This window comes from Saccopteryx leptura, chromosome 12 (genome assembly GCF_036850995.1).
Source record: "Saccopteryx leptura isolate mSacLep1 chromosome 12, mSacLep1_pri_phased_curated, whole genome shotgun sequence".
Classification (NCBI taxonomy): Eukaryota; Metazoa; Chordata; class Mammalia; order Chiroptera; family Emballonuridae; genus Saccopteryx; species Saccopteryx leptura.
Window position 1 is genome coordinate 49,017,292 of NC_089514.1, and position 27,824 is coordinate 49,045,115.

Genomic DNA, 27,824 nt, shown 5'->3' on the forward strand with positions numbered 1-27,824 from the left:
TCACAAGTGAATTCTACCAAATACTCAAAGAAGAACTAACTCCTATTCTTCTCAAGCTATTTCAAAAAATTCAAGAGGAAGGAAGACTTCCAAACTCCTTTTATGAGGTGAGCATAATTCTGATTCCAAAACCAGGCAAAGACAACACAAAGAAAGAAAACTATAGGCCAATATCCCTGATGAACTTAGATGCAAAAATCCTCAACAAAATATTAGCAAACCGGATCCAACAGTATATGGAAAAAATCATACACCATGATCAAGTGGGATTTACTCTTGGGAGGCAAGGCTGGTACAATATTCGCAAATCAATCAATGTGATTCATCACATAAACAAAAGGAAGGAGAAAAACCACATGATAATTTCAATAGATGCAGAAAAAGCATTTGATAAAGTCCAGCACCCATTCATGATCAAAACTCTCAGCAAAGTGGGAATACAGGGAACATACCTCAACATGATAAAGGCCATCTATGACAAACTCACAGCCAACATCATACTCAATGGGAAAAAATTAAAAGCAATACCCTTAAGATCAGGAACAAGGCAGGGGTGCCCCCTTTCACCACTCTTATTCAACATAGTTCTGGAAGTCCTAGCCACAGCAATCAGACAAGAAAAAGAAATAAAAGGCATCCAAATTGGAAAAGAAGAAGTTAAAACTATCATTATTTGCAGATTACATGATATTTTATATAGAAAACCCTAAAATCTCAGTCAAAAAACTACTAGACCTGATAAATGATTTCGGCAAGGTGGCAGGATATAAAATCAATAGTCAGAAATCAGAGGCATTTTTATACACTAATAATGAACTGTCAGAAAGAGAAATCAAGGAATCAATCCCCTTTACCATTGCAACCAAAAAAATAAAGTACCTAGGAATAAATCTAACTAAGGAGATTAAAGACTTGTACTTGGAAAATTATAAAACATTGATAAAAGAAATCAGGGAAGATACGAATAAGTGGAGGCATATACCGTGTTCATGGTTAGGAAGAATAAACATCATTAAAATGTCTATATTACCCAAAGCAATTTATAAATTCAATGCAATACCAATTAAAATACCAATGACATACTTCAAAGATATAGAACACATATTCCAAAAATTTATATGGAACCAAAAGAGAACACGAATAGCCTCAGCAATCTTGAAAAGGAAGAATAAAGCGGGAGGTATCACACTTCCGGATATCAAGTTATATTATAAGGCCATTGTACTCAAAACAGCCTGGTACTGGCATAAGAACAGGCACAAAGATCAATGGAACAGAACAGAGAACCCAAAAATAAACCCACAGCTCTATGGACAACTGATATTTGACAAAGGAGGTAAGGGCATACAATGGAGTAAAGACAGCCTCTTCAAAAAATGGTGTTGGGAAAATTGGACATTACCTGCAAAAAAATGAAACTAGACCACCAACTTACACCACTCACAAAAATAAACTCAAAATGGATAAAAGACTTAAATGTAAGCTGTGAAACCATAAGCAGCTTAGAAGAAAACATAGGCAGTAAGCTCTCTGACATCTCTCGCAGCAATATATTTGCTGATTTGTCTCCACAGGCAAGTGAAATAAAAGACAGGATAAACAAATGGGAATTTATTAAACTAAAAAGCTTTTGCACAGCTAAAGACAATAGGAACAGAATAAAAAGACAAACCACACAATGGGAGAATATATTTGACATTGCATCTGATAAGGGGTTAATAACCAAAATTTATAAAGAACTTGTAAAACTTAATACCAGGAAGACAAACAATCCAATCCAAAAATGGGCAAAAGAAATGAATAGACACTTCTCCAAAGAGGACACACAGATGGCCAATAGGCATATGAAAAAATGTTCAACTTCACCAATGATTAGAGAAATGCAAATTAAAACCACAAAGAGATATCACCTCACACCAGTCAGAATGGCGCTCATCAATAAAACAACACAGAATAAGTGCTGGCGAGGATGTGGAGAAAAGGGAACCCTCCTGCACTGCTGGTGGGAATGCAGACTGGTGCAGCCACTGTGGAAAACAGTATGGAGATTCCTCAAGAAAATAAAAATTGAACTGCCTTTTGACCCAGCTATACCACTGTTAGGAATATACCCCAAGAACACCATAGCACTGTTTGAAAAGAAGAAATGCACCCCCATGTTTATGGCAGCATTGTTCACAATAGCAAAAATCTGGAAACAGCCCAAGTGTCCATCAGAGGACGAGTGGATTAAAAAGCTTTGGTACATATATACTATGGAATACTACTCAGCCATAATAAATGATGACATAGGATCTTTTACAACAACATGGATGGGACTTGATAACATTATACTGAGCGAAAGAAGTAAATCAGAAAAAATTAAGAAATATAGGATTCCTTACATAGGTGGGACATAAAGATGAGACTCAGAGACATGGACAACAATGTTGGGGTTACAGGGTGGGGGGAGGAGAGGGAGGGGTTTGGGGGAGGGGAGGGGCACAAAGAGCATGGCTTTTCAGCATTTGCCATATTCCCCCTTTAATGTATAGACAGACAGCAAATATTTACTTATGGTGTTTCCACTATAAAGACTGCTGTCTTAGGGACAAATGCTGATGAACTATTTCAGCAGTTCCTCCTTCTTCAAAGACTTATATGTAAACATAGAGCTCCATGTTTCATAGGACATACTCAAGCTCACTCCATGCTCCCTATTTAGCACAAGGGAATGCACCCCCTTTTTTTCTTTTCTTTTCTTTATTTTTTTTATTGTTGTATTTTTTATTTTATTTATTTATTTTTTGTATTTTTCTGAAGATGGAAATGGGGAGGCAGTCAAACAGACTCCCGCATGCGCCTGCCCGGGATCCACCTGGCATGCCTACCAGGCGGGAATGCTCTGCCCATCTGGGGTGTTGCTCTGTTGCAACCAGAGCCATTCTAGTGACTGAGGCAGAGGCCACGGGGCCATCCTTAGTGCCCGAGTGGCTTTGCTCCAGTGGAGCCTTGGCTGCAGGAGGGGAAGAGAGAGAAAGAGAGGAAGGAGAGGGGAAGGGGTGGAGAAATAGATGGGCGCTTCTTCTGTGTGCTTGGACTGGGAATCGAACCCGGGAATCCTGCACACCAGGCCAAGGCTCTACCACTGAGCCAAGCGGCCAGGGCCTAGGAATGCCCTTGTTGATCAAGCTACCCAAAAGAAAATTATATAGAGCAACCATGATAGACCGAGCAAGTCAGTCTCATACTCTTCATCACCAGAATGCTGCACCCTGGTGTAAACAGTTTCAACTTTCTCGGGAAGCAGCACGGCAGATTGGGAAATCTTGTCCAAGGGGTCCTATACTGCCCCTTCATTTGGAGTTAACCCTCAAGGACTCCTACCAGGACAACTTCGGCAGATGGATGTTACTCATATACCTTCATTTGGCAAACAGTCGTATGTCCACATTACAGTGGATACATATTCCGGATCTATAGTAACCTCTGTCAGAACAGGAGAGGCTGCTAAGCATGTTATAGCTCATTGTATGCATGGTTCTATTATTGGATTTCCTAAACTGGCTAAACTGAAAATGCTCCTGCATATGGAGCAAAAGCATTCACTGTATTTTGTCATGCTTACAATCTTTAAAGTTAAGGTATTATTAAAGTGTACTCAGCAAACATTTTAAGGTCAATTTAAAAAAAAATTTTTTTAAACGGGGTAGTCATATCCTGAAACTCCTACGGGTCTACCATATCATAATTTTTACTTAAAAAAAAAATTTACATTTCTTTTGAATGCTGATGAACAGGAGACACCAAATCTTTTTCGCCTGCAAACTACTACCTTCTTTATTAGATCCAGCTAATAACACTGTTTTGTCTTTTTCCAAATAGCTCCAGATATATGGAAAAGATTTATATAGGCGGATGGGGATCCTCAAACCCCTCAACGAGATCTTCTGAGCATGGTTTTTAAGATACCTAGAGGCAGAAAAAGCCCAGTAGAGATCAGGGGAACTACCAGCTTTTAGGATACACCCTTAAAGGTTCCAACGCTCCAAAGGGGTCTCATAGGATGCCATCTGGGTCCTGCTTCACTAGTGGAAAGGAAGGTCATTGAGCTAAAGCCTGCCAGGCTTACACGCCTCTGCTGTGAGGAAACAGGGACACTGGAAGGTGGGCTTCCCCCTCGCTCCTCTAAGGGAGGGTTCAGTCTCTTCCAGCCCTGCTCCAGCCACATATGACCTAACCTTGCCCAGAAAGCTGGGGTTTGCCACTGAAGGCTGAAGGTGCCCAGGGCCGTCGGCCCCATCTACAACACTGTGGACGAGCCTAGGGTATTTCTTCCAAGAAGCAGGTAAACTGATCTCATTTGCACAAGGGCCACTTAACTATGTTTTGCCTGAATAGTCAGGTTTTTTATTCTTCCCTCAAAGATCTCTGTTGTGGGTGTTGATAGTCCTATTTTCTGCTGCTTTGCTCAATATATAGTGTTTCCTTTATCCCTCCTACCTCCATGCCCCACTCATATTTCAGGCTCAGACCTACTCCTAATTTAGAGCTCTCTTTCCCCCTTTTGCCAACTTCTATTATGAATCTACCTTTGCCACCCAGCTTAGTGTATCCCAAGGTTCTCTTTACCATGCCAGTCACAGAGCTCCAGGGAAAAGCAACGTGGTCTCAACTCTCCAGGCAGAGGAGAACAGAAGCTCCATATCCACGCATGCTGCAAATGGCTTTTCCAGTCTACTTGAATCATTACCAGCTAGAAGCAGCGGTCATTGGGACTTGAACATGAGCTGCAAAGTATAGAATGGTGACAACTCCAGTGCCATGCGGACTTTTCCTGGTCTCCTGCTCCTGTGACAGCTCCTAACAGACTGAACTGTGGTTGGGTTGCATTTTTCAGGGATTTGGCATGGTGATGGGGCCAACTTGGACTTGGTGATGTTAAGAACACTACTCTTTTATGGATTCTTGCTGTATTGGCCAAGAGTTTGCTTGAAGGCTTTTAATCACTAAAAAAAATAGAAAACTGGATAAAGAAGATGGGCACATATACACCATGGTATACTATTCAGCTAGAAGAAATGATAACATCGGATCACTTACAGCAGAATGGTGGGATCTTGATAACAATATGCAGAGTGAAATAAGTGAATCAGAAAAAAAACTAGAACTGCAGGATTCCATACATTGGTGGGACATAAAAGCGAGACTAAGAGACATGGACAGGAGTGTGGTGGTTACGGGGGAGGGGGGAGGGAAGGATGGAGAGGGAGAGGGGGAGGGGTACAAAGAAAACTGGATAGAGGGTGACGGAGGACGATCTCTCTTTGGGTGATGGGTATGCAACAGAACTAAATGACAAGATAACCTGGAAATGTTTTCTTTGAATATATGTACCCTGATTTATTGATGTCACCCCATTAAAATAAAATTTTATTTATAAAAAAAAGCTTTAAATTATTTGCAAACTAATTATTTCATTTCCTGAGTCTTAGTATTAGCTACATATATTAGTTTCAATTTTAGTATACAGTACAACAAATAAAAATAGAGCAACTTTCATTCTCTTAGAGATGATTTGTGGATATGAATATTGCTAGATGAGTAAAGGAAGGGAACTCTATCTTTAAATATTAGAAGTACAGGTCTAAATTAACTATTTACTATCAATGTTGAGAGGTATGTATGAATGAGTAACCACCTAAGTGGGTTAGTTGTTAAGTTTCCATTTTTTTTTTTTTTTTTAGCAAGAGAGACAGAAAGAGGGACAGATAGGGACAGATAAGAACAGACAGACAGAAAGGGAGAGAGAAGAGAAGCATTAAGTCTTCATTGTGGCACCTTAGTTGTTCATTGATTGCTTTCTCATTTGTGCCTTGACTGGGGGGAGGGCTACCACAAGAGCAAGTGACCCCTTACTCAAGCCAGTAACCTTGGACTCAAGCCAGTGACACTGGTCTGCAAGCCAGTGATCATGGGGTTATATCTATGATCCCACACTCAAGCCGGCAACCCTGCACTCAAGCTGGTGAGCCCACGCTCAAGCCGGCAAGCTCGGGGTTTCAAACCTGGGTCCAAGTCTCTCAATATTTTTATCCTTAAAGATAAATTAAAATATTCAGTAAGAAGAAAAAATATATTAAAATAACTCAGGAATTATCACATTTATAAAACAAAACCAATCTCAAAGTTATTGATAATGAAATAAAAAATTTATTTTAAGGTTATAGCAAACTCTTAATAGTTTATAAACTCATTGGTTTATACACATCTATTTATGGAAGTATAGGCATAAAATTTTGTGTCATTTAAGGAAATCTTTTTCAAAATAAGCCATATGATCTTTATTTAAGTATAAATTTCTATACAATCAAACAAACACAAATTAGTGGAAATCACTGTTCTCAGAAAATATGATTATAGCTGAGCTCTAGAATAGTTACTTTATCAGATTTTTACTGCGTTACATTTGCTATATATTTAAGTCACAGCATTATTTACTATCAGCTGGCTTGTGAGTGTGTATCAGATGAGTACCACGTGAGAGTTTTTATGGCTAAACTGGTAATTTTTAGCCATCAAGACAAGCAATATAACATCACAGTGGTTAAATTTACTTTTCTTTGATCAGCACTATGTTATGGTTTACCCAAGTATGCGAACCTTCAAACTGGGCAATCTGAATTTACAGTATCACAGAGCTTTCAGTCATTAAAAGTCAAAAAAATCATTATGGTTTCATCTGAACATTCTGTATGTATAGATTTTCTATAAGGCATTCATATCATATCACAAAAGCATGTTTGCAGACAGAATAATATTATATTGCATGTAGGATTTGGGAGTTGTCTCAAGTTGCCAATGTTCCTTCTATTATAGTCTATTCTTTTGGCTAAACAATGAAATAATTTTCTGGTATAAAAAAACAGATATTTACTTGAAGATTGAACTGATTATCCTGTCTTAAAATAAAATTTCTAACTACATATCTGAATCCAGAATAAATAACATTTAGTCTAAATTGCATTATTTGATACAAATGTCCAAATATTTAAGATACCTGAGGGTGAAGAGGAAAAAATGCTTATATTGTTTACTATGAACAAATTCTTTTAAAAAGAGAAACTACTGAGCCAATGATATATAACAACGCTATGTCAAAGTATGGACTCCATTGATTTCCAAGAACTCTATTTCTCTTTTCTACACAAAAGACATGTTTTTATTTCATTCCAATGAATTTCTCTGTGTGATTTTGTTCCAGGTAGACATTACAACTGGAATAAAACCAGGCAAGTTAACACTATTAAAGAAAATCAATGTGGAAAATTCTCCAAACGAGCATTTTTATCATTAGTATTTAATCTCTAAAGAAAAAAAATGCATACTACATATGGGAATTTAGGAAATAGTTAATTCATTCAATAAATATGCTTTGCTTTCACTAAGTTTAGAAATAATTTGGAGAATTTAAATAGTATAGACACTTTAATAAAACTTCCAGTGTGTGAACCAAAGATGAATACGGGTAGGCCAGGGATACCATATACATCGCATTTTTATCTCTTTGTGAGATACTTAGGACATTGCTAGAGATCACCAAAATAGCTTTTTACATGGCTACCCCTTCCTATCCCATGGTACATGATTTTTGTTGTTTGTACTGTATTTTTTTTTTGAAGTTAAACTGACATAAATTTCAGTTGTAAAATGCAATTTTTCCATATAAGTATATATTGCAAAATGATCAACACCGTAAGTCATTATCTATAACCATATATAGTTGCATTTTTTTTCTTGTGACAACTTTTAAGATAGCAATTCTCAAATATTCAACACAAGTATTATTAACTACAGTCACCATATTGTGCATTTCACCCTCGTGAATTATTTTATAACTAAGTTTTTACCTTTTGGTCCACTTCACTCATATCTCCCAGCCTCCAACTATCTCTTTTGGCAACTACTAGTCTATTATCAATATCTATGAACTCGGTTAGTTGTTTTTAAAATTCCACATATAAGTGAGATAATATGGTACTTGTTTTTCTCTGTCTGACTTATTTCGCTTAGCATAATGCCCTCAAGGTGCAACTTTATTGTCACAAATGACAAGATTTCACTCTTTTTATGGCTGAATTCTATTCCATAGTGTATATATATTAGTATACACACAAAATCAATAACTGAAAAAAATGCTGCAATAAACATAAAGGTGCATATATCTTTTTGGATTAATGTTTTTGCTTTCTTTGATAAAATACCCAGAAGTGGAGTTGTTGATTATATTGTAGTTCTATTTTTTTTTTGAGGAAACTGCATACTGTTTTCTATAGTGATGTGCCAATTTCAAATCTCAGAAGGATCTCCTTTTCTCTATATCCTCATTAACACTTGGTATTTCTTGTCTTTTTGATACTAGCGATTCTAACAGGTGATATCTCATTGCAGTTTGATTTGCATTTCCCTGAGATTAGTGATGTTGAGCATCTTTTCATGTGCCTGTTAGCTGTCTGTTATGTCTTCTTTGAAAATGTCTATTTAGATCTTCTGACCATTATTTAATTGGATTATTTTTTAGCTATTGACTTGTATGAAGTTTTTATATATTTGCATATTAACCCAATATCAGATATATAATTTGCAAATATTTTCTCCCATTCGGTAGCTTGCCTTTATACCTTGTTGATGATTTTTTTGTGTCCTGTGCAGAAGCTTTATAGTTTGATGTATTCATAATTGTTTATTTTTGCTTTTGTTGCCCTGGTTTTGGAGTATGATACAAAAACTCATCACCAAGACCAATATTTTCTTGTTCTACTTTTCTTCTAGGAATTTTGTGGCTTCAGGACTTATATTCAAGTGTTTAACCTATTTGGAGTTAATTTTTGTGTATGTGAAAGATCAGTGATCCAGTTTTATTGTTTTGCATGTGGCCGTCCAATTTTCCTAACATCATTTATTGAAAATACTATCCTTTACACATATTCTTGGCTCCTCACCATAAATTAATTGACCATAAATAGGTAGGCTTATTCCTGGACTCTTTATTCTGTTCTACTGACTATGTGTCTGTTTTTATACCAATACAATACTGTTTTGATTACTATAACTTTGTAATACAGTTTGAAATCAGGAAGTGTGATGCCTCCGGCTTTGTTCTTTCTCTAGATTTTGTGATTTTATACAAATTTTAGGATTGTTTGTTATATTTCTGAGAAAAATGGCATTGGTATTTTGACAGGTATTGATTTGAATCTGTAGACTACTTTAGATAGTATGGAAATTTTACAATATTAAATTTCTAATCCATGAGCACAAATATATATTTTATTTGTATCATTTTCAATTTCTTTCATCTTGTCATAATTTTCAGTGTGCAGATATGTCACCTCCTTGATTAAGTTTATTCGTAGGTATTTTAGTCTTTTTGATGAACCTGTAATGAGACTTTTCTCAATTTCTCTTTCTTATAGTTTGTTATTAGTGAATAGAAATGTAACAGATTTTTGTATATTGATATTGTATTCTCCAACTTCATTAATTAGTTCTAACAGCAAACTCATGATATATGATTTAATACCAGGCACCACATTGTAACATTAAAGAACTGCAAGACAGTTTCAGTTCTTTGTTTATAGAGGGAACATGATTATAATCATGATTTGTGATATTATGATGACATGTGGAATTTATATCATGAATATGTCTTAGAAAGAATAACTGGGGTTGTAATAGGTGAGAGAATATGAGAACTTAAAATATATCAGAAATATGCATTAATAGTCTACATATAATATAGAATTTTATTTGAGAAATATTCCTTTGTTAAAAAAAGAATACTTGTTTTGTCAAAGTCAAGGTCTGAGAATTTTACAGGGAAGGAGTGTGAATCTCCAGTTCTATCATCTGACAGAAGAGGCTGGTATGCTTACACAACCATGGGAAGATGTGCTCCCCACATCACCTTCTTTCTTAGAAAGTACAGGGCTTCATCTTCTTTCAGCACAAAATCTATTCAATAGTCTGAAGACTGCATTCCAGGTTTTACAGATGCCAACTTTTAGAATGACTTACCATAAAGAAAAAACAAACAAACAAAAAACAAAACCTATTGCCTTACAAACAGTCTGGAAGTACTTTTGAAATATAACTGCTATCATAATTGAATGGAAAAACAAATATGGTTGAAAATACAATGTCCACAAAAATAATTTCAGAATACATTTAGTATTTGCTTGCCGCACACTTTGTCCAGCTCAGACCTTCAACCCAGTACAGAGAGAAGATCTCAGGGTAATGAAGTCCATAAATTACATGTAGACATCAAAAGAAGCTATAGACCTCCTAACTAAATCTTCAAAAGACATGGAGGAACCTGGGTCTTAGAACACAGATACTAAAGACTCCTGGTTTAAAGAATGGGAGTTCTCTTTATATCTCATAAGTGTAAATATAAAAGATTTTCAAATTCTCTAGCCCAGGCCACTCCTCTCTACTCCAGATTCATATTTCTAACTGCCTACTCAACATATCTACTTGAATATCTCATAGGCACTATTAACTTACCAACTTTATCCCCACATACCTACTCCTTCCACAGTCTTCTTTCTCATTAAATCCCATCTACATATTTCTAATGTTCAGTTCTGAGAACTTGGCTCGTTTTTGAGGCCTCTATTTCTTTAACGTCCCACATTTAATAAATCAGCATATTTTGTGACCTCCATTCAGAATCAGACCACTTTTGCCACATCCACCTCTATCAACCCTGTGCAAGTCCCCACTATGTCTCACCTGGACCATTAGACTGGCCTGCCCGAAGCTTCTCTCCCCTTATCCTCCTCCTTCCTCAGAGCTGCAATCCCAGACAAACCCAACTAGATGATCTCATTAAACCAAAGTCAAATGTTATCACTCACACGTTCAATGCGGCCCCCATACTTTTTTATTTCAATTCAACTTTAAGGATTTCAGGTCCCTCTCTTTGAAATGCGATTATTAATAAATCCCAAATAATGCCATGGTATCATTCCTTTCCACATTGAAATCCTGGTTCAGATATCACATCCTCAGTAAGGCCTCCCCTGCTCATGCACTTAACACTGCAACCCCTGCTTCCTTATCTGTCTTCTTTGCCTTTTAAAATTTGTAGACCTTCTCACTTTTTGATATGCTAGAGGGTTTCCTTATTTGTTTATTGTCTGTCTTCCCCCTTTAGAATTTATTATCCAAGGCAGAAATTTTTGTCTTCTTTGTTGTTATTCTTAGAGTGATATACCTAGCTCTAGAACATTGCCTGGCAAATAATTGTCCCATGATTCAAGTTTGTTGAACTAATGGATAAAAGCATCAAAATAACCTTGATGTGCATAAGTGCAAGGATTGTTTAAACTGTCAATGTCCTTAAAGGCTTGTATCTATGACAGAGAATAAAGCAGCTATAAAACATCATCAAATTCTACATGTTATTTGTGCTACAATTTCACTTCTGGTGGTCCTTTTCCAAACTGATGCAAGCTGGTACAGAGTTTCCTGCCTAAGTGTCTGCTTGGATAGAAGACCCTCCGCCTCAGACTGCCTTAGTCTCTTCATCTAACCGGCAACCAGGTGCTCACCATTTTACAGGGTTAAGTACGGTCATCAGGTTTTGAAGGAAACTCAGGGTAGCCATCCAGCAGCAATGTTCCTTTCGCCCAAACTAGCACAAGCATTTGATTACAGGAGAATTAAGTGGCCTAGGGAAATCCTAGGAAGGTGGGATTTAAGGATATACTTAATCAAGCTTATAGAACCAAAGATGATAAAAATATTAGGTAAAGTGAAAATAAAAACCAGGATAAATGCTGCTTGAAATATTTGATGAACCACAGGTAGGAGATTATGTTACGGAGGTGCCTTAAAAAAAGAAAAGAAAATTTCCAAATTTTCTAGTTAATGTAGCCTTGAGAATCTCAGTTATAAAAGCACTGCCACCTTCCTCAATCTAAAGTTCCATGCAGTGCTAACCATGTCTGCTGCTGTAGCACTGGTTTTAAAGTGTAGCACAGCTGTCTGGTGACATCCGTTCTGATCTTCAGCTGAATGCTCAGTACTCACCGCTTCCCAGTTGGGTAGAACCTAGAGCAAGAGTGGCCATCCCAGGCGCAATACGGGTCCCGTGCCAGGCAGCAGTCGGCGCAGGCCGTGCCGTAGATGTGGCAGCGATGCAGAGATACTTGGGAAACCCCTTCATTGGAGCTCACATATAACTGTTGCTGTTAGAAGAATGATGATGATTTATTTCAGATGTGGATGTTAAAAGAGGACTTTAAGCAGGGACACATTATAATACACGACCACAAACCCTTGGATTCATTTTGAAAATAGACTAGAAATGGGAAGCAAAGTCCAGAAGGGGATAAAGCCAAAATAAATAGAATTTTCCTATGTTAATATGCCTATAACATTACCACTTTCCTGTTTAAAGAAAAAAGCTCAGGGCACCATGGAGAATGGCAATGTGTTTTAGACATTGGGCTTCATTGTTCTCTCAGATTTGAGCTAACATGTTACAGATTTAAATTCTGGTGTTTGCTTTTTTCTTTGAATGCTGCCTCTTAGCAAAGCACAAGGCGGCGTCTTTATTCAAGTCTGGCAACCCATCACGTCAATTTGAAAAAATGAAGTCTAAAATACAAGGCATTTAAGTTTAGAAGCAAAAGTAGATAGTAGTACATAAAATTAAAAATTGTTTTCATATGCCTTTAAAAACAACATATTTCTTATTAGAGGAATTTTTAAATTATGTAGAAGAATACCAGTATTTATACTGAGGCATGTCTTAAACTTTCTGTATATCCAGAGCTACTGAGTACTCTAAGTCATAAAGATTTAATCTTTCATTTTGTAGGGTGTCAGGAATTTTTTATGATGCTGCTCTAGTTCCTTTAGCTGAGCATAAAACGTTTCTCAGGAGTTGAAGGGATAAGTGTCTGATACTAAATATTTTACAAAAGACTGATTTATAATTAAGTTAGCATAGATCTCTAAGCTGGAACTTGAATACATTCATCTGAACATTCTCGTGCATGCACACATACATCTACACATATTCATATATATATAATGTTTATCATATATAAAAATGCTTGTAAAAAATAAAGCAATGGGAACATCATTGATCCAGCCGGCTGTGGAGGCATACTTACAAGATTCAAATCCTGGCTCACCAAAAAATATCCTGAGTAACCTTTCTGAATCTCAGCTTCCTCTTTGATAAAACTGGGATAACAGAGCATCTACCATATAGAGTTTTTGTTAGAACTAAGTGCAAGAGCTAGCTAAGTCCACATAAAATGCTTTGAATAGTTTCTGACACCCAAGAGCTCAGTGAAAGTTAAATAACAGTAGCAGATGAGCAAACTGTCAATTAAATATCAATTAATAAATTTTCAAGTCTAATAAATCACTTGAATCACATTTCACTCTGTGTCTAAGATAAAATAATTATTCAGATCAATTAACTTTTCAGAAATTGGGCTGATAAATATGGATCTTCAGGATCCTTGGCTGAGACATCAAACCATAAAAAAACAACTGCATGTTTTGACAATAATCATTTCCATGGAAACAATCAAAAGGGTGTTTATTGGGTAATAAATAATATAATAAATACATCAGTTCTACTTAAAAACTTTGAGAAAACTGGTTTATTTGAGAAAAGAATACAGATAGTTTCACTCTAGAAATGGTATTTTTTACTAATACAACTATTTCCTGCTATATAGAATGCAAGAATAAATTAGAGAATAAAGTAGCATAAAATGGACAATAAAATAGTTTGAGCACTAGGGAAGGTACTAAAGTCATTAAATATACACATTTATTATATATATGTGTGTATATATAACCATTGGCAAACTGTAGTTTTTTTTGCACTATAAAATTAACACAGTAGGCAGCTGGCCAAATGAATTCCCCCAAATATCAAGTAATTACACCCTGCTCTCTATCTAACTGATTTAATGAAACATAATGTTGAAGATATATAATAATCAGTTTTTCTGTGTGTGTGTATTGTATATTGCAATTTTAATGGAATAAATCAGGAAGTTCACAAGTTGAATTACAAGTTGAAACCTGTAATTGTATAGTCTACTACTACTATGCCATACAAATGGCTTGTGTGCATTTTGAATTTTACTCTAAGCTTTCTCTTTCCATTAAACTGCGGTATACAAAGGACTTCCCTACTGCTGACTTCAAAGACAGTTCTGACTAGGGATCAGCTCCCTAAGAGGACACTGGGAAAATGACAAATGGCTCGTTACTTGGGAAAATGTTTGTTATGCACCATGCAAACATTTTTACAGATGAGCTCTTTAATTTTGTTCCTAAAATTGGGCAAATGAAAAATAGTACAAGACTGACTGTGGATTACTTGTTCATCTGTAAGAGACCAAATATGGTGAAGAAAACGAAAGTTATGTCATCAGTTGTACTAACACATAAAACCTTTATTCTCTATTCCAAGAAAAATAAGTCTTAGGCTCTCAACAGCAGTTACCAAAGACCCACTTTATTTTAGGCAATTTATATAAATTAATTCTTGAGAAAAGCATTGCCTTGCAAAGAGAGAAACTTAGTGTAGTGAAGTTAAATGACTTGTGTAGTTTATCGTCAGGTTGGTATTCAAATGCATGCATCCATTCTTGATTATACTACTCTGGCCCTTAGAAGCTCTGTTTGGGGTACCTCTGGGAGATGGAGAGGTGCATATTTTGCACATAGGAAGACAGAAAGTGGACTCTTCCGCCCGGGACCCTTGTGTATTCACATGTGCAGGCATGAAGATGAAATATGCCTGATCATCATAGTCTAACATTTTGTCCCCAAATCCTGAATGTGGATTTGGCTTAGATATGAAACATTTATATTGTTTTAAATAAATGTATAGCCCTTAAAATAGCATTTCCTTAGAAATAAGCATAAAAACATGCACTGCACATTTGAAATGTGTGACGGCAGCGGAACTCAAAAGCGGACTGATTATTCCTTCCGAGCCCCTGAGAATGTTTGTGATGTTACAGTAGCCAAATTTGTGCTAAATCCTTCCTTCAGAAAGTTTATTTTTATTTTGGTTGGCTTCACACACAGTAATATTTGACAATATAGGATATAAAAAAATGTTGAAATATCTTGCTGTACATATATATGTATGTTCTACCTATCAATACTAAAGGTGATTTTGTGCTATCCTGTAAACAGAATTATTTAGCTAATACAAACATTAATTGTTTAGAAATTATATATCTTCTTATAGTAGTAAAATTTTTTACATGCAAAGAAAATAAAAATGGGTTTGATTTTACCTTTTTAGATGAAATTTTCATTGTTGTTATAGGACCACGATTCTGAAAAATTAGAAAACCATTATGTTAGTTGCTCAAATAATCATTAAATAGGATTTTGCATTTAAATTTTTTCTCTTTTTGTTGAAATTCAAGAAATCATCCTTTTTCTCTAAATGCATATATATTTTCAAAGTCTAACAATACTTGTCTATAATACATTTTCTCTGTTGGGACTAAGGATGGATTTGTTACACAAATATATGCCTAAGCTAAAAAATAAAGGCTGCAATTATAACACATATATCAATATAACCACTAGAAAAAATAAAAATTTGAGAGAATTGAAAAAAGTGTATCTTAGACTATTGTATCCTATGAATAATTTAGGATTAAATCTGGGTACTTGTGTGGGGGCTACAGAATGGCACCCCCCTATTCCACAACACAGCACTCTGCATGAGACACTGTTGACCCCCTTGCTGAACAACATACACTGCTTTAGAAAGATGTATTAGCCTAAAGCATTCTTATTAGTTTTTTTGTTGTTGCATGTGAAGTAATATTGTTAGGGAATCTTCTTTTGATAAATATAAATTAGTGAAAAAACCTGAGAATTTTTTGAAATAGTAATCCTTTTTGAAAATCACTCTATTCATAACTTTACTTCTTAATTATTATTAGTTGTATTTAAAGATTAAAAATTAGACTTGTGATAACCTGATGAAGTTCTGTGAAATTTTGATTAACTCAAGTGGGAGCAAACTCTCAAAATCAACTGTGCTCGCAATGATTTTACTTTCTGGAGTTGTGGGTTCTTACATTTAAAAGCTAAAATGGTGGCATCTCTAAACACTCTATTGCAACTTTTTGATCATCGCTTAGCACCATACACACATACAAAAGACAGTATTGCAACTTATCTATGCAGGCAACTTCAAATAATTGTACCTCCAATTCAAGTTAAATTTAAGGATGCTGGACATATTTTCTGAACAGAGGATTAAAATAATAGATTGGGGTTCTGAACAAAGTGCCTGGTTTTTAAAAGTTATATCGAATTTTCTGCAGTATATCAGTGTGACACTTAACTAAGAAATTTTTCCAAGTTAAATGCATTATTTCCTGACATGCCCATCACAGTATATCATACACACCTAATTATTTTTACCTCACCTCAGAAAATGTGACACAAACACCATGCTGAAGACAGTAACTGTATTTGGGAGCCGTATCTCTCAATCGAGCCATATCAATCACTGGCACACGCATCCGTAAGAAAGCTCACTTTTTTAGTCTTTCTCTTGGGCTGATGTCTCCCACATGCATTTTGACTGACTCTATTTTTCCACTGAGAGTTTATTCTTTGTGATAACACCAGCATAACTCATATAACAGACCATAAGTAGTTAGCACATGATCAGAACTCACGTTTCTTTAAGACCTTTCCATACATATATGTTTGAGTTTATGTCAAACTCACTTAATTAACATTTCCTGATAATCAAAAAAAAAAAAAAAGAAAGAAAGAAAAAAGATATTTCAGCACTAAAAATGAAGTGCTGCAATATGACATTTTTTTGCCATCTTCAAGGGAAGCCCAGAATAAGGTACTTTATATTATTTTGGCTAACCAAGTTGCCTCTACTGAACTGAATGAGAAATATATACATTCTATAAATAATGTGATTCTACTTAATCTAGAAAAGTCAATTTTTTTACAAAGCAGGGTATAGAAAAGGCACTGAATGTCTTTTAACATTAACATTTAATGAGCACAATTTTAAGCACTAATCACAAAATATTTACAATGAAGTGCATCTACCATTAAAAATGCTAAATTTAATAGCCTTGGGAAATTTGCCAGAGTTCCTCAACATTTTATATTTATTTGATTCCTTTTTTAAAAAAATAGTCCTTCACATTTAAAATGTATTAACATATTCTAACAGCACTGAATCTTGGTTACTTATATTCATATAAATTCAGTATTTTTGGTAATGTGGTAATGTATATTAATAAGTCAATAACTTCTGAGTCCACTACACTAAGCAAAGCAACTCACTGGACTAGCAATACTCTGCTCTTGAGTTCTGAAATGCTGTTTTCACACGGTTATAGGCTGACTCTACCCTTGGTGTCTGTGGGATGATGTTTTTTGATTGGGTTAGCTGAAATAGTAGACTGGAGTAGGATTGATTCCAAGTCAAAGTTTTTCATCCTAGCCTGACCAGGCAGTGGCCCAGTAGATAGAGCATCAAACCGAGACACAGAGGACCCAGGTTTGAAACCCCAAGGTCTCTGGCTTGAGCACGGGCTCATCTGGCTTGTGCATGGGCTCACCAGCTTGAGCGTGGGGTCACTGGCTTGAGAGTGGGATCATAGACATGACCCCATGGTCACTGCCTTGAGCCCAAGGTCACTGGCTTGAGCAAGGGGTCACTCACTCTGCTGCAGCCCCCCAACCTCCATCAAGGCACATATGAGAAAGCAATCAATGAACAACTAAGGAGACTAAGGAGCCACAACGAAGAATTGATGTTTCTCATCTCTCTCCCTCCCTGTCTGTTACTATCTGTCCTTCTCTCTGCCTCTCTCTCTGTCTCTGTTACACACACACACACACACACACACACACACACACACACAAAACATTTTTTCCTTTTCACAGCAACTCTATCTGTGTTTTTCCTCATCATTTCAAATACTGATTAGAGGGACCAGTTGAACTACAATGACCTTCACCTTAAGGAGAGAAGGATGCGCAGGACCCCAAGGATCTGCCCTACAGGTTCGCAGATACACAGAGAACAGGCTGCCACTCTGTCTGACCAGGTCAGGTTGTATAAGACAAAACTGCCCTTTGTGTGTCATTTTTGGTTGTGTTTTCTTTTTAATTTTTTTCAATGCCAAATTCAAGTACAGAAAGAATAATACAGTGAAATCTCAAGTCAGAGAGAACATAACATTTTGAGTGATAAAGAGACAACATTTGTTTTACTTAATTAGGGTGGCATTTGAATTGAGCGCAATAAAACAAGAGAAAACAAAGCAGTTTTTCTTGAAATTCCTGGCTGAAACGTATGAGAAAGTTTATCTAACAATCAATAATGTGAAAGCATTTGGGTTTTAGTGGTTTGTGAAGCACATGATAAAAGCCTTTTCATGGTAAATCTTCTAGACCTTGACCACAAGAACTCGTTTTTAAAAAATAATGGGAGCAAAATTCTTAAAGTTATGATGATAGCTGGAAAAAAACTATGCTTTTATATTAGGATACTTTTAAATGCATAAAAATACTTCAGAAAAATGTTTCCTATTTCTCATTTTATCTAGTGTTTTCTACCTTCAAAACTTGTAATATTATTTATTTGATACTTTAGAAAATACCATTGTCCTCCAAAGTGCCCGTAAGGTTAAAGAATTCCATTCATTCATCATGCATTATCAAAGACTAATAGAAGAGATGGTCAAACCTTAAAAACTTCCAGCTCCTCCAGAATGAGCTCGCCACTGGCAGAACTATTAGTGGGAAGAACAACCACCTTCTGCACAGTACCCCGATCTGAGTCAAAGAAAGAAATAGAAATGTTACAATACTTTTTTTAAAGGAAAAAAGACACTTAGACAGACATAAGATTGCTGGCTGAGAGATTAAAATATTATTCTTATGACACATAAATATTTTATAAGCATATAATTATACTACCTTATAAATCATATATATTTTAGGTTTAAGAGATTTAGTAATTAATGATTAAAATTTTTTTAGTGATTTAATAAAGTAACAATACATTTACTTCAAAATGTTTCTAATAAAATAATTAATGAGATGTATCATAAAGATCAAATCATTACTCTTTTTAATGAGCATGTACTTGTAAATTTATAATTAGGAAAAGTAACTTATTACAGATACTGAAACATTTTTAAAATTCTTTTGACAAATGTTAATGAAAAGAATTAATTTGAACTGAGTAGTACAGGACTTTACAACTAGGAATCATTTAGTGATGAACATGACAAATCTCAAATCTCACATCTCAAATTGTTCTCTTTTCCATAGGCAAGAGTGCCTCTGTCATAAAAGATGCCATTTCACATTATCTTCTATTTTGTGGACCTACTTGAAAGATTCAAAATAATTCTCAATAAAAAGTAAACTCTACTTTAAAAGGTTACCAACTAAAAAAATAAAAACCAACTAATAATAAAAGTGTATACAGAAAATAAAAACCAACTAATAATAAAAGTGTATACAGAAAACAAAATTTAGAGGTTTTTTCAGAACAGTCCTTGAATCTTGTGAGGATACAAAGTACCTGATCTTAGAAATTTCAAACTATTAAAAATAAATAATAATCCCAAAGTCTAACAGGCTGTAAATGTATTTAAAGATTTTATTTTATTTATTTTTTGTTTCACTGATTAACTTCCTTAAAATCAGCCATGGTAACAATATGTACTACTTTCTTGGAAGATAAGCAATGAAAGTATATATTGGAAATGAAAAAAAAACTTGAGGATGCTGCACAGAGATGTCACAATTGAAAATTGATGAATGTGGTTGAAGGTGTTCCCTAATTCCTATTAACAGTTGATCACAAAGAGCAGTGAAAACTGCTCTGGAGGAATAGAACACAGAATAAAACCAACCAGAAAATGAAATCCTTGAAATTACAACAGATAGGGCAGCAGTATGTGTATGTGTGCGTGTGTTTTGATCTTTGTTTTCGGTCATGTTATCAGAAAGGTCGTACATTTTTGAAGAAGAAGAAGTCACAACAGAGTTTTATGGTTCCCTGCTGCAGCTTGTGAGGCAGGCTCCCTGCCATTCCACATGACAGAGTGACCTTCCTTGAGTAGAGACTGGGCAGAAACTATGTTTAACCACAGTCCCAAATAAAACTACATGAAAGGAAATCTTGATTACAGGAGTTCCCAAAGATAAAGCCATCAACTCTGAAAATGATTAAGTATTCTCAAATGAGACAACTGGCTCCTTTTTACCCGAAGTGCTAACTTACTATGAGAGCACAATTTTACACAAATCATTTCTTCTGAGAAAACTCACAACAAACATACTGTTTTGTGCCATTTATATAATATTACAAAGAGCTGCTATAAAAATGTTCTGATAAAAAAATAATGCAAAACTTGCTTTTTTCTCATTTTGCAATAAAAGCCAGAACACCACTTTTTATTGCTTGTCTTCCTATTTTATTTTTTGTTTTGCTGGTAATGATGAGTCAATTGCCACTTTATTTTAAGATCATTAAAGGGGAAGATATATTTGAAACTCTTGCAAAAATGTAAGTAAATGTAGGTATTGGTAACAATACTGAAAATGAAGTTTAAATGAAATCAGGGAAACACAAGACAAGACCCAAATTCAGAAACAAATGTTTATTGAATCTGACTACCTGAGTGGCTCTGTGATAAAAATGTATCGTTTAAATTTGACTTCCAAGAAAATAAATATCCATTTTACTTTTTTACTTTTTTATGTTTAGACGGTATTGGTACTTATGAGCTAGCATTTCTGCAGAGACCATCGTTACATTGACTCAACTTTCATCTGTGTGTCACAAATGAACATATTCGTTCTTACTATAATTGTACATATTAAAATATTTTTATGCATAAGTTAGAAGAGTCATTCAAATGTGAAGAAAACAGGTTTAAATCCCTGTGGTATTGTTAATCATCACTATTAAAAGTGGTTAATTGTAGGAGACAGGCTGTAAACTGACAAAGTCCTTACAGTCTAGGACTTGGCCTAAGATTAAGCTCTTCCCCACACTCTTTTTATACCTTAGATATGTGACTTCATATTAGAAAATTTCTTGTTTTACAAATGGCTTTTGTTCTCTGCACTATGTAATACTATGTAATACAACGGGCGGGGGTTTCCCTCTGTTCTTTTTTTTTTTTTTTTTTTTTTTTTGTATTTTTCTGAAGCTGGAAACGGGTAGAGACAGTCAGACAGACTCCCGCATGCGCCCGACCGGGATCCACCCGGCACGCCCACCAGGGGCGATGCTCTGCCCCTCCCGGGCGTCGCTCTGCCGCGACCAGAGCCACTCTAGCACCTGGGACAGAGGCCAAGGAGCCATCCCCAGCGCCCGGGCCATCTCTGCTCCAATGGAGCCTCGGCTGCGGGAGGGGAAGTGAGAGACAGAGAGGAAGGAGAGGGGGAGGGGCGGAGAAGCAGATGGGTGCTTCTCCTGTGTGCCCTGGCTGGGAATCGAGCCTGGGACTTCTGCATGCCAGGCCGACGCTCTACCACTGAGCCAACCAGCCAGGGCGTCCCCTCTGTTCTTGTATGCCATCAGCCCACAGGAGGCCTCCCCATCCCATCCTATTTCTCTCTGTGTGTATTTCCTAATCTCACACTGTTCCAACTCGAGACCTGCACAATTTACAAGTCGCTCTGGTTTGTGGCAGTTAATCTAGGTTTTATGAGACATTTAACTTATATAGTTTGGGGGCCTTCTTTAAGTAAAATAATACAAAAATATAAAAGCAGTGTTGTTTGAGTCTTTTTCAACAAGTACAAATGAAGAACTCTAAAGCTATGGTAAACCCACCTGTGATAATTAGCCCTATTTTCTAAAAAAGATTCTATAGAACTGGACAATGATATATTCATTAAATAAAAGAAGTTCTAATTAGCCAATATCTGCAATACTTATTACTACAATTTTATCATTCAAAATCACTCCTTCACATGTCAGCACAAGGTTGAAAAATTCTTCTTCAGTTGCATACAAACAGTGCCTGTTTCACTTACTCATGGGCCTTTCCTCTACAGCTACCAAGAATATAATCTCTTTTTTCACATGCCTCCAAGTTTATCTTTATATCTTCAATACTCTTTCTCAGCATAATCACTCCCTTTAGGCATACTTTATTCTAATTAAAATCCAAATTATATCACCTGTCTTTCTCTAGACACCTTGCTGTTTGGCATTATCCCATCTAAAGAGTGGCTGGTGTTCAGAACTACATACAGTTTTTCACGATGATGCCACATCTCACTAGGACTGGACTATTTAAAAGACAGCAATAGTTGTAGGAGTTGATCAGCAACTTAGGTTACTGCACAGGATCTCTAAGACTTGGAGCCTCAGAAACAAACACCCCAATTCGAATGGACAGCATTTACCAGGCTGCACTCTGATGTCTTTATAGTTCTGCTCCTATAACAAACTGACCAATTCCTACAACCTCTAGTTTAGATTCTCAGGAGACAGATTTACTTTGGTCTAACTTAATCATGACTAAAAAACATCAGAAACCAATACTTAGTTGACAGTTCAGTTGTCAAATTCAGCATCATTTCAATCAGCTGTGGCTTTGGGAAGAGTCACTATATACGGACTCGCCCATGGCTCCTCCCCAAGCAGCCCATGTTAATGGGGTGGTTTCCTTCAAAATGCAGTCTTGGTGGACACTTATCATTTTCTTTTCAAAACATGCTCATAAATCCTTCACCTTCCTAAATGGAAATGCTTTGAGATCTTCTTGGGCTATGTCATTCACTACTAAGTAATAAGTAGACTTGGATGGTCTTCCATTCATTTTCATTCATCGACTCAACAAGAAATGATTGAACATCTTCACTGTGCCAGGCACTATATCAAGTATGTATGCAGAGAAACAGGCGTAACTCTTGAGAGTTCACAGTTTAGAATTTATGGTTTTTTGAGCAGCAGGTGTGTTCCCATTAAAATGTTATTCATTGAAAAATACGCATTTTAGAATGTTCACAAAACTCCCAATTATGTTTATCTATGTAAAGTCATGTCTGTGTTTAGTTTGATGATGATATTGTAGCTATCATATCCTTCCTTCTGAGGGTAGTGAGAATGGCATTCTGTGAATTTACTAACAACATAAATAATTTTTATTGCTCTGCAGATTTGAGATATTGTTTTTATTTCCTTGGGAAAGAAACCATACCTACAGTACAGTGCAGTGAAGCAGATAATCTTCCTTTGTTCCTTCAGCCTCAGTTGGCTTGTGTGTACAATGTACATAATAATTACACCTTCTGTGATGGATATCTGTAAGTAAGGCGTACCTGATCCCCTCCCCTCCTTTTGATATCAACAGGAGGAGACATTCTGGTAACAACCCCTTTCTTGTTTTCAGTCTGCATGGTTGAGGAATGGTCAAACTCTGTCCCAGCTCCAGGGAGACACACATGATCAGGCTGGTCCCAAAGGGCATTCCTTTGCCCCTGAGATTCAGAGGGAGTGAGCTGGGAAACAAGTCAGGGCCCCGCCCACCCTGAGAATTCCAGAGGTGGAAACTCTTCCTCCCTGAGATCAGGGCTGCTAGAGACTCATAAATCTGGAGTGTTGGAGTCATTGTTGTTGCAATATGCTGAAGATTTATGTTGTGAGTACATTCAAGGAATGCCATTCTCACTACCCCAAGAAGGAAGGCATTAGATAACTACATCAGCATCTTCAAATTAAAGAGTACAGAGATGGCTTTATGTAGACATAAGTAATTTGGAGCTTTATTGACATTCTAAAATGCGTATTTTTCAATGAATAACATTTTAATGGGAACACACATACATTCCTGACAACATCATGTTAGCTCAAATTTAGCTATGTCTGAGGATGCCTCTTGCATTTCCCAGGTGAACGCCAAAAACACATTTTTTAACTAGTTTAAGTAAGGTGTATGGTCACTTTCGGTTGAAAGAGTTCTGATTAATAAAAAGTACATAAATAATACATGGGAATTGCTTAGCTTGATGTCTGGTACATAGTATGTATTCAATAAGTGTATATTATTTTTTATTTGTGGCTCAGCCATTTACTAAACTTTTGACATCATTTGAGTCACCATTTTTTTCTTAACCCAAATTTTCTTATCTATGAGGTATAGATAATAGGCACACCATGAATATATTAAAGCACTGCTATGTGAATCAAGCAAGATAAATCTTGTGTTTTGGGTAATACACAAAGAACACAGTAGGCTTATCAACCCACATTAGTGATTTTAATTATCTCATTTCACTAAATTTTTTTAATATATATTTCAAAGACATTTTTATTATGTTTTTAGTTCCTTTATTTATTTTATCTTATTTTTATTAATTTTAATGCAGTCACATTGATAAATCAGGATACATGTATTCTGAGAAAACATCTCTAGATTATTTTGACATTTGATTATGTTGCATAACCCTCACCCAAAGTCCAATTGTCTTCCATCACCTTATATCTGATTTTCTTTGTACCACTTCCCTCTCTCCACCCCCTCTCTCTCCTTCCTCGCCCCCTCACCACTCCCCCACCCAACCCCCCATTACCTTCACATTCTTGTCCACGTCTCTGAGTTTCATTTTTATGTCCCATCTATGTATGGGTTCATGTAGTTCTTAGTTTTTTCTGATTTACTTATTTCACTCCGTATAATGTTATCAAGGTCCATTCATGTTATTGTAAATGATTCGATGTCATCATTTCTTATGGCTGAGTAGTATTCCATAGTATATATGTACCAAAGCTTTTTAATCGACTCGTCCACTGACGGACACTTGGGTTGTTTCCAGATCTTCGCTATTGTGAATAATGCTGCCATAAACATGGGGGTGCATTTCTCCTTCTGGAACAGTTCTATGGTATTCTTAGGGTATATTCCTCAAAGTGGGATAGCTAGGTCAAAAGGCAGTTCGATTTTCAATTTTTTGAGGAATCTCCATACTGTTTTCCACAGTGGCTGCACCAGTCTGCATTCCCACCAGCAGTGCAGGAGGGTTCCCTTTTCTCCACATCCTCGCCAGCACTTATTCTGTGTTGTTTTATTGATGAGCGCCATTCTGACTGGTGTGAGGTGATATCTCATTGTGGTTTTAATTTGCATTTCTCTAATAAGTAATGATGTTGAGCATTTTTTCATATGCCTATTGGCCATCTGTATGTCCTCTGTGGAGAAGTGTCTATTCATTTCTTTTGCCAATTTTTTCATTGGATTGTTTGTCTTCCTGGTGATGAGATTTACAAGTTCTTTATAAATTTTGGTTATTAACCCCTTATCACACGTACTGTCAAATATGTTCTCCCATTGTGTAGTTTGTCTTTTTATTCGGTTCTTACTGTCTTCAGCTGTGCAAAACCTTTTCAGTTTGATATAGTCCCATTTGTTTATCCTGTCTTTTATTTTTAACTTTATTTATTTATTCATTTTAGAGAGTTGAGAGAGAGAGAGAGAGAGAGAGAGAAGGGAGGAGCAGGAAGCATCAACTCCCATATGTGCCTTGACCAGGCAAGGCCAGGGTTTTGAACCAGCGACCTATGCATTCCAGGTCGAAGCTTTATAAACTGCGCCAGCACAGGTCAGGCTGTTTATCCTGTCTTTTATTTCACTTGCTGTGGAGATAAATCAGCAAATATATCTCTGCGAGAGATGTTGGAGAGCTTACTGCCTATGTTTTCTTCTAAGATGCTTATGATTTCATGGCTTACATTTAAGTCTTTTATCCATTTTGAGTTTATTTTTGTGAATGGTGTAAGCTGGTGGTCTAGTTTCATTTTTTTGCAGGTAGCTGTCCAATTTTCCCAATACCATTTATTAAAGAGGCTGTCTTTACTCCATTGTATGCCCTTACCTCCTTTGTCAAATATCAGTTGTCCATAGGTCTGTGGGTTTATTTCTGGGTTCTCTGTTTTGTTCCATTGATCTATATGCCTGTTCTTATGCCAGTACCAGGCTGTTTTGAGTACAATGGCCTTGTAGTATAACTTGATATCAGGAAGTGTAATACCTCCCACTTTAATCTTCCTTTTTAAGATTGCTGAGGCTATTCGTGTTCTCTTTTGGTTCCTTTAGGGTGAAAGCTTCTGAAGATATCTATTAAATGAATTGATCTAGTGTGTCCTTTAAGTCTGCTGTTTCTTTGTTAATTTTCTTTCTTGAGGATCAATCTAGTGTTTTTAGTGGGATATTAAAATCCCCTATTATTATAGTATTGCTGTTCATCTCATCCTTTATATCCATCAAAGTCTGCTTTATATATTTAGGTGCTCCTATATTAGATGTGTAGATATTTATAATAGTTATATCTTCCTGTTGGATTGCTCTTTATCATTATGTAGTGGCCTTCTTTATCTCTTACTATATTCTTTGTTTAAAGTCCATTTTTTCGATATAAGCATTGCTACCCTAGCTTTTTTTTCATTTCCATTTGCATGAAATGTTTTTTTCCATTCTTTTACGTTCAGTCTTTGGGCATCTTTTGTTTTAAGGTGTGTCTCTTGAAGACAGCATATGTGCATGTCCTGTTTTCTTATCCATTCAGCTATGCTATGTCTTTTGATTGGATCATTTAATCCATTTATATTTAAGGTTATTATTGATATGTAGTTGTTTATTGCCATTTTATTCTTTAAAGCTGTATTCCACTTTTGCTATATTATTTTCCCATTTTGATCTGTTTACAACAGGCCCCTTAACATTTCCTGCAGCATTGGTTTGGTTGTAATGAATTCCTTGAGGTTTTTTTTTTTTTGTCTCCTTGAGTTTTTTTTTTTTTTTTTGTCTGGGAAGCTTTTTATTTCTCCTTCAATTTTAAATGATAGCCTTGCTGGATAAAGTAGTCTTGGTTGTAGGTTCTTGTTCTGCATTACTTTGAATATTTCTTGCCATTCCCTTCTGGCCTCAAGTGTTTCTGTTGAGAAGTCTGATGTCATCCTTATGGGGGCTCCTTTGTAGGTGATAGCCCTTTTTTCTCTAGCAGCTTTTAATATTTTATCTTTATCACTTAGCTTTGGTATTTTAATTATGATGTGTCTGTGTAGGTTTCTTTGGGTTTCTCTTTAATGCAGTTCTCTGTGCTTCTTGAACTTGTGAGAGTTTCTCCTGCATTTAGGGAAGTTTTCAGCTATGATATGATTGAACCAAGTCTCTATCCCTTGTTCTTTCTTTTCTTCTTCAGGAACCCCTATGATGCGGGTGTTATTTCTCTTCATGTTGTCACAGAACTCTATGAGAGTTTTCTCAGACTTTTTTCTTTTTTCTTCTCTGCTTTCATTCCAGTTGTCCTCCAACTCGCTGATTTGATCTTCAGCTCCATTCATCCTGTTTTTAATTCCTTCCATTGTGGTCTTCATTTCTGATATTGTATTTGTCATTTCTACTGCTTCTCTTTCATATTTCAATATCCTTTTTTATACTTGTTATTTCTTTATTTAGGTGTTCATATTGACCATCCATTGTTGTTCTAAGATCCCTAAGCATCCTTACAATCATTTTGAACTCCGCATCTGGAAGTTTGGTTATTTCCATATCACTCAGTTCACTTCCTGGATGTTTCTCTTGTGGTTTCATTTGGAGCGCACTTCTCTGTCTTCTCATTATATCTGTGTTTGGGTGTATTGTGAATCTAGGCTTGGTGTTGTCTGCCTCCAGTTTTCAATTGTGTTATTTCTAGGTCTTCTTGGGTTGGCATCAGCTATTATTTGTAATCCACTTTAGGATTTGGGCTGC

At 36.0% G+C, this 27,824-nt stretch overlaps 1 protein-coding gene across 1 annotated transcript in view; it reads right to left on the reverse strand.

Annotated features, from left to right (window-relative positions):
• The window catches only part of SEMA3C (semaphorin 3C), a 213,074-nt gene that overhangs the window by 15,251 nt on the left and 169,999 nt on the right, over nt 1-27,824 (reverse strand). Inside the window, exons 14-16 of the mRNA XM_066353947.1 lie at nt 18,788-18,876; nt 15,333-15,374; nt 12,079-12,236 (exon numbers count right to left, since the gene is read on the reverse strand). Of these exons, the coding sequence (XP_066210044.1) occupies nt 12,079-12,236; nt 15,333-15,374; nt 18,788-18,876 (289 nt within the window). The remainder of the gene's footprint in view (nt 1-12,078; nt 12,237-15,332; nt 15,375-18,787; nt 18,877-27,824) is intronic.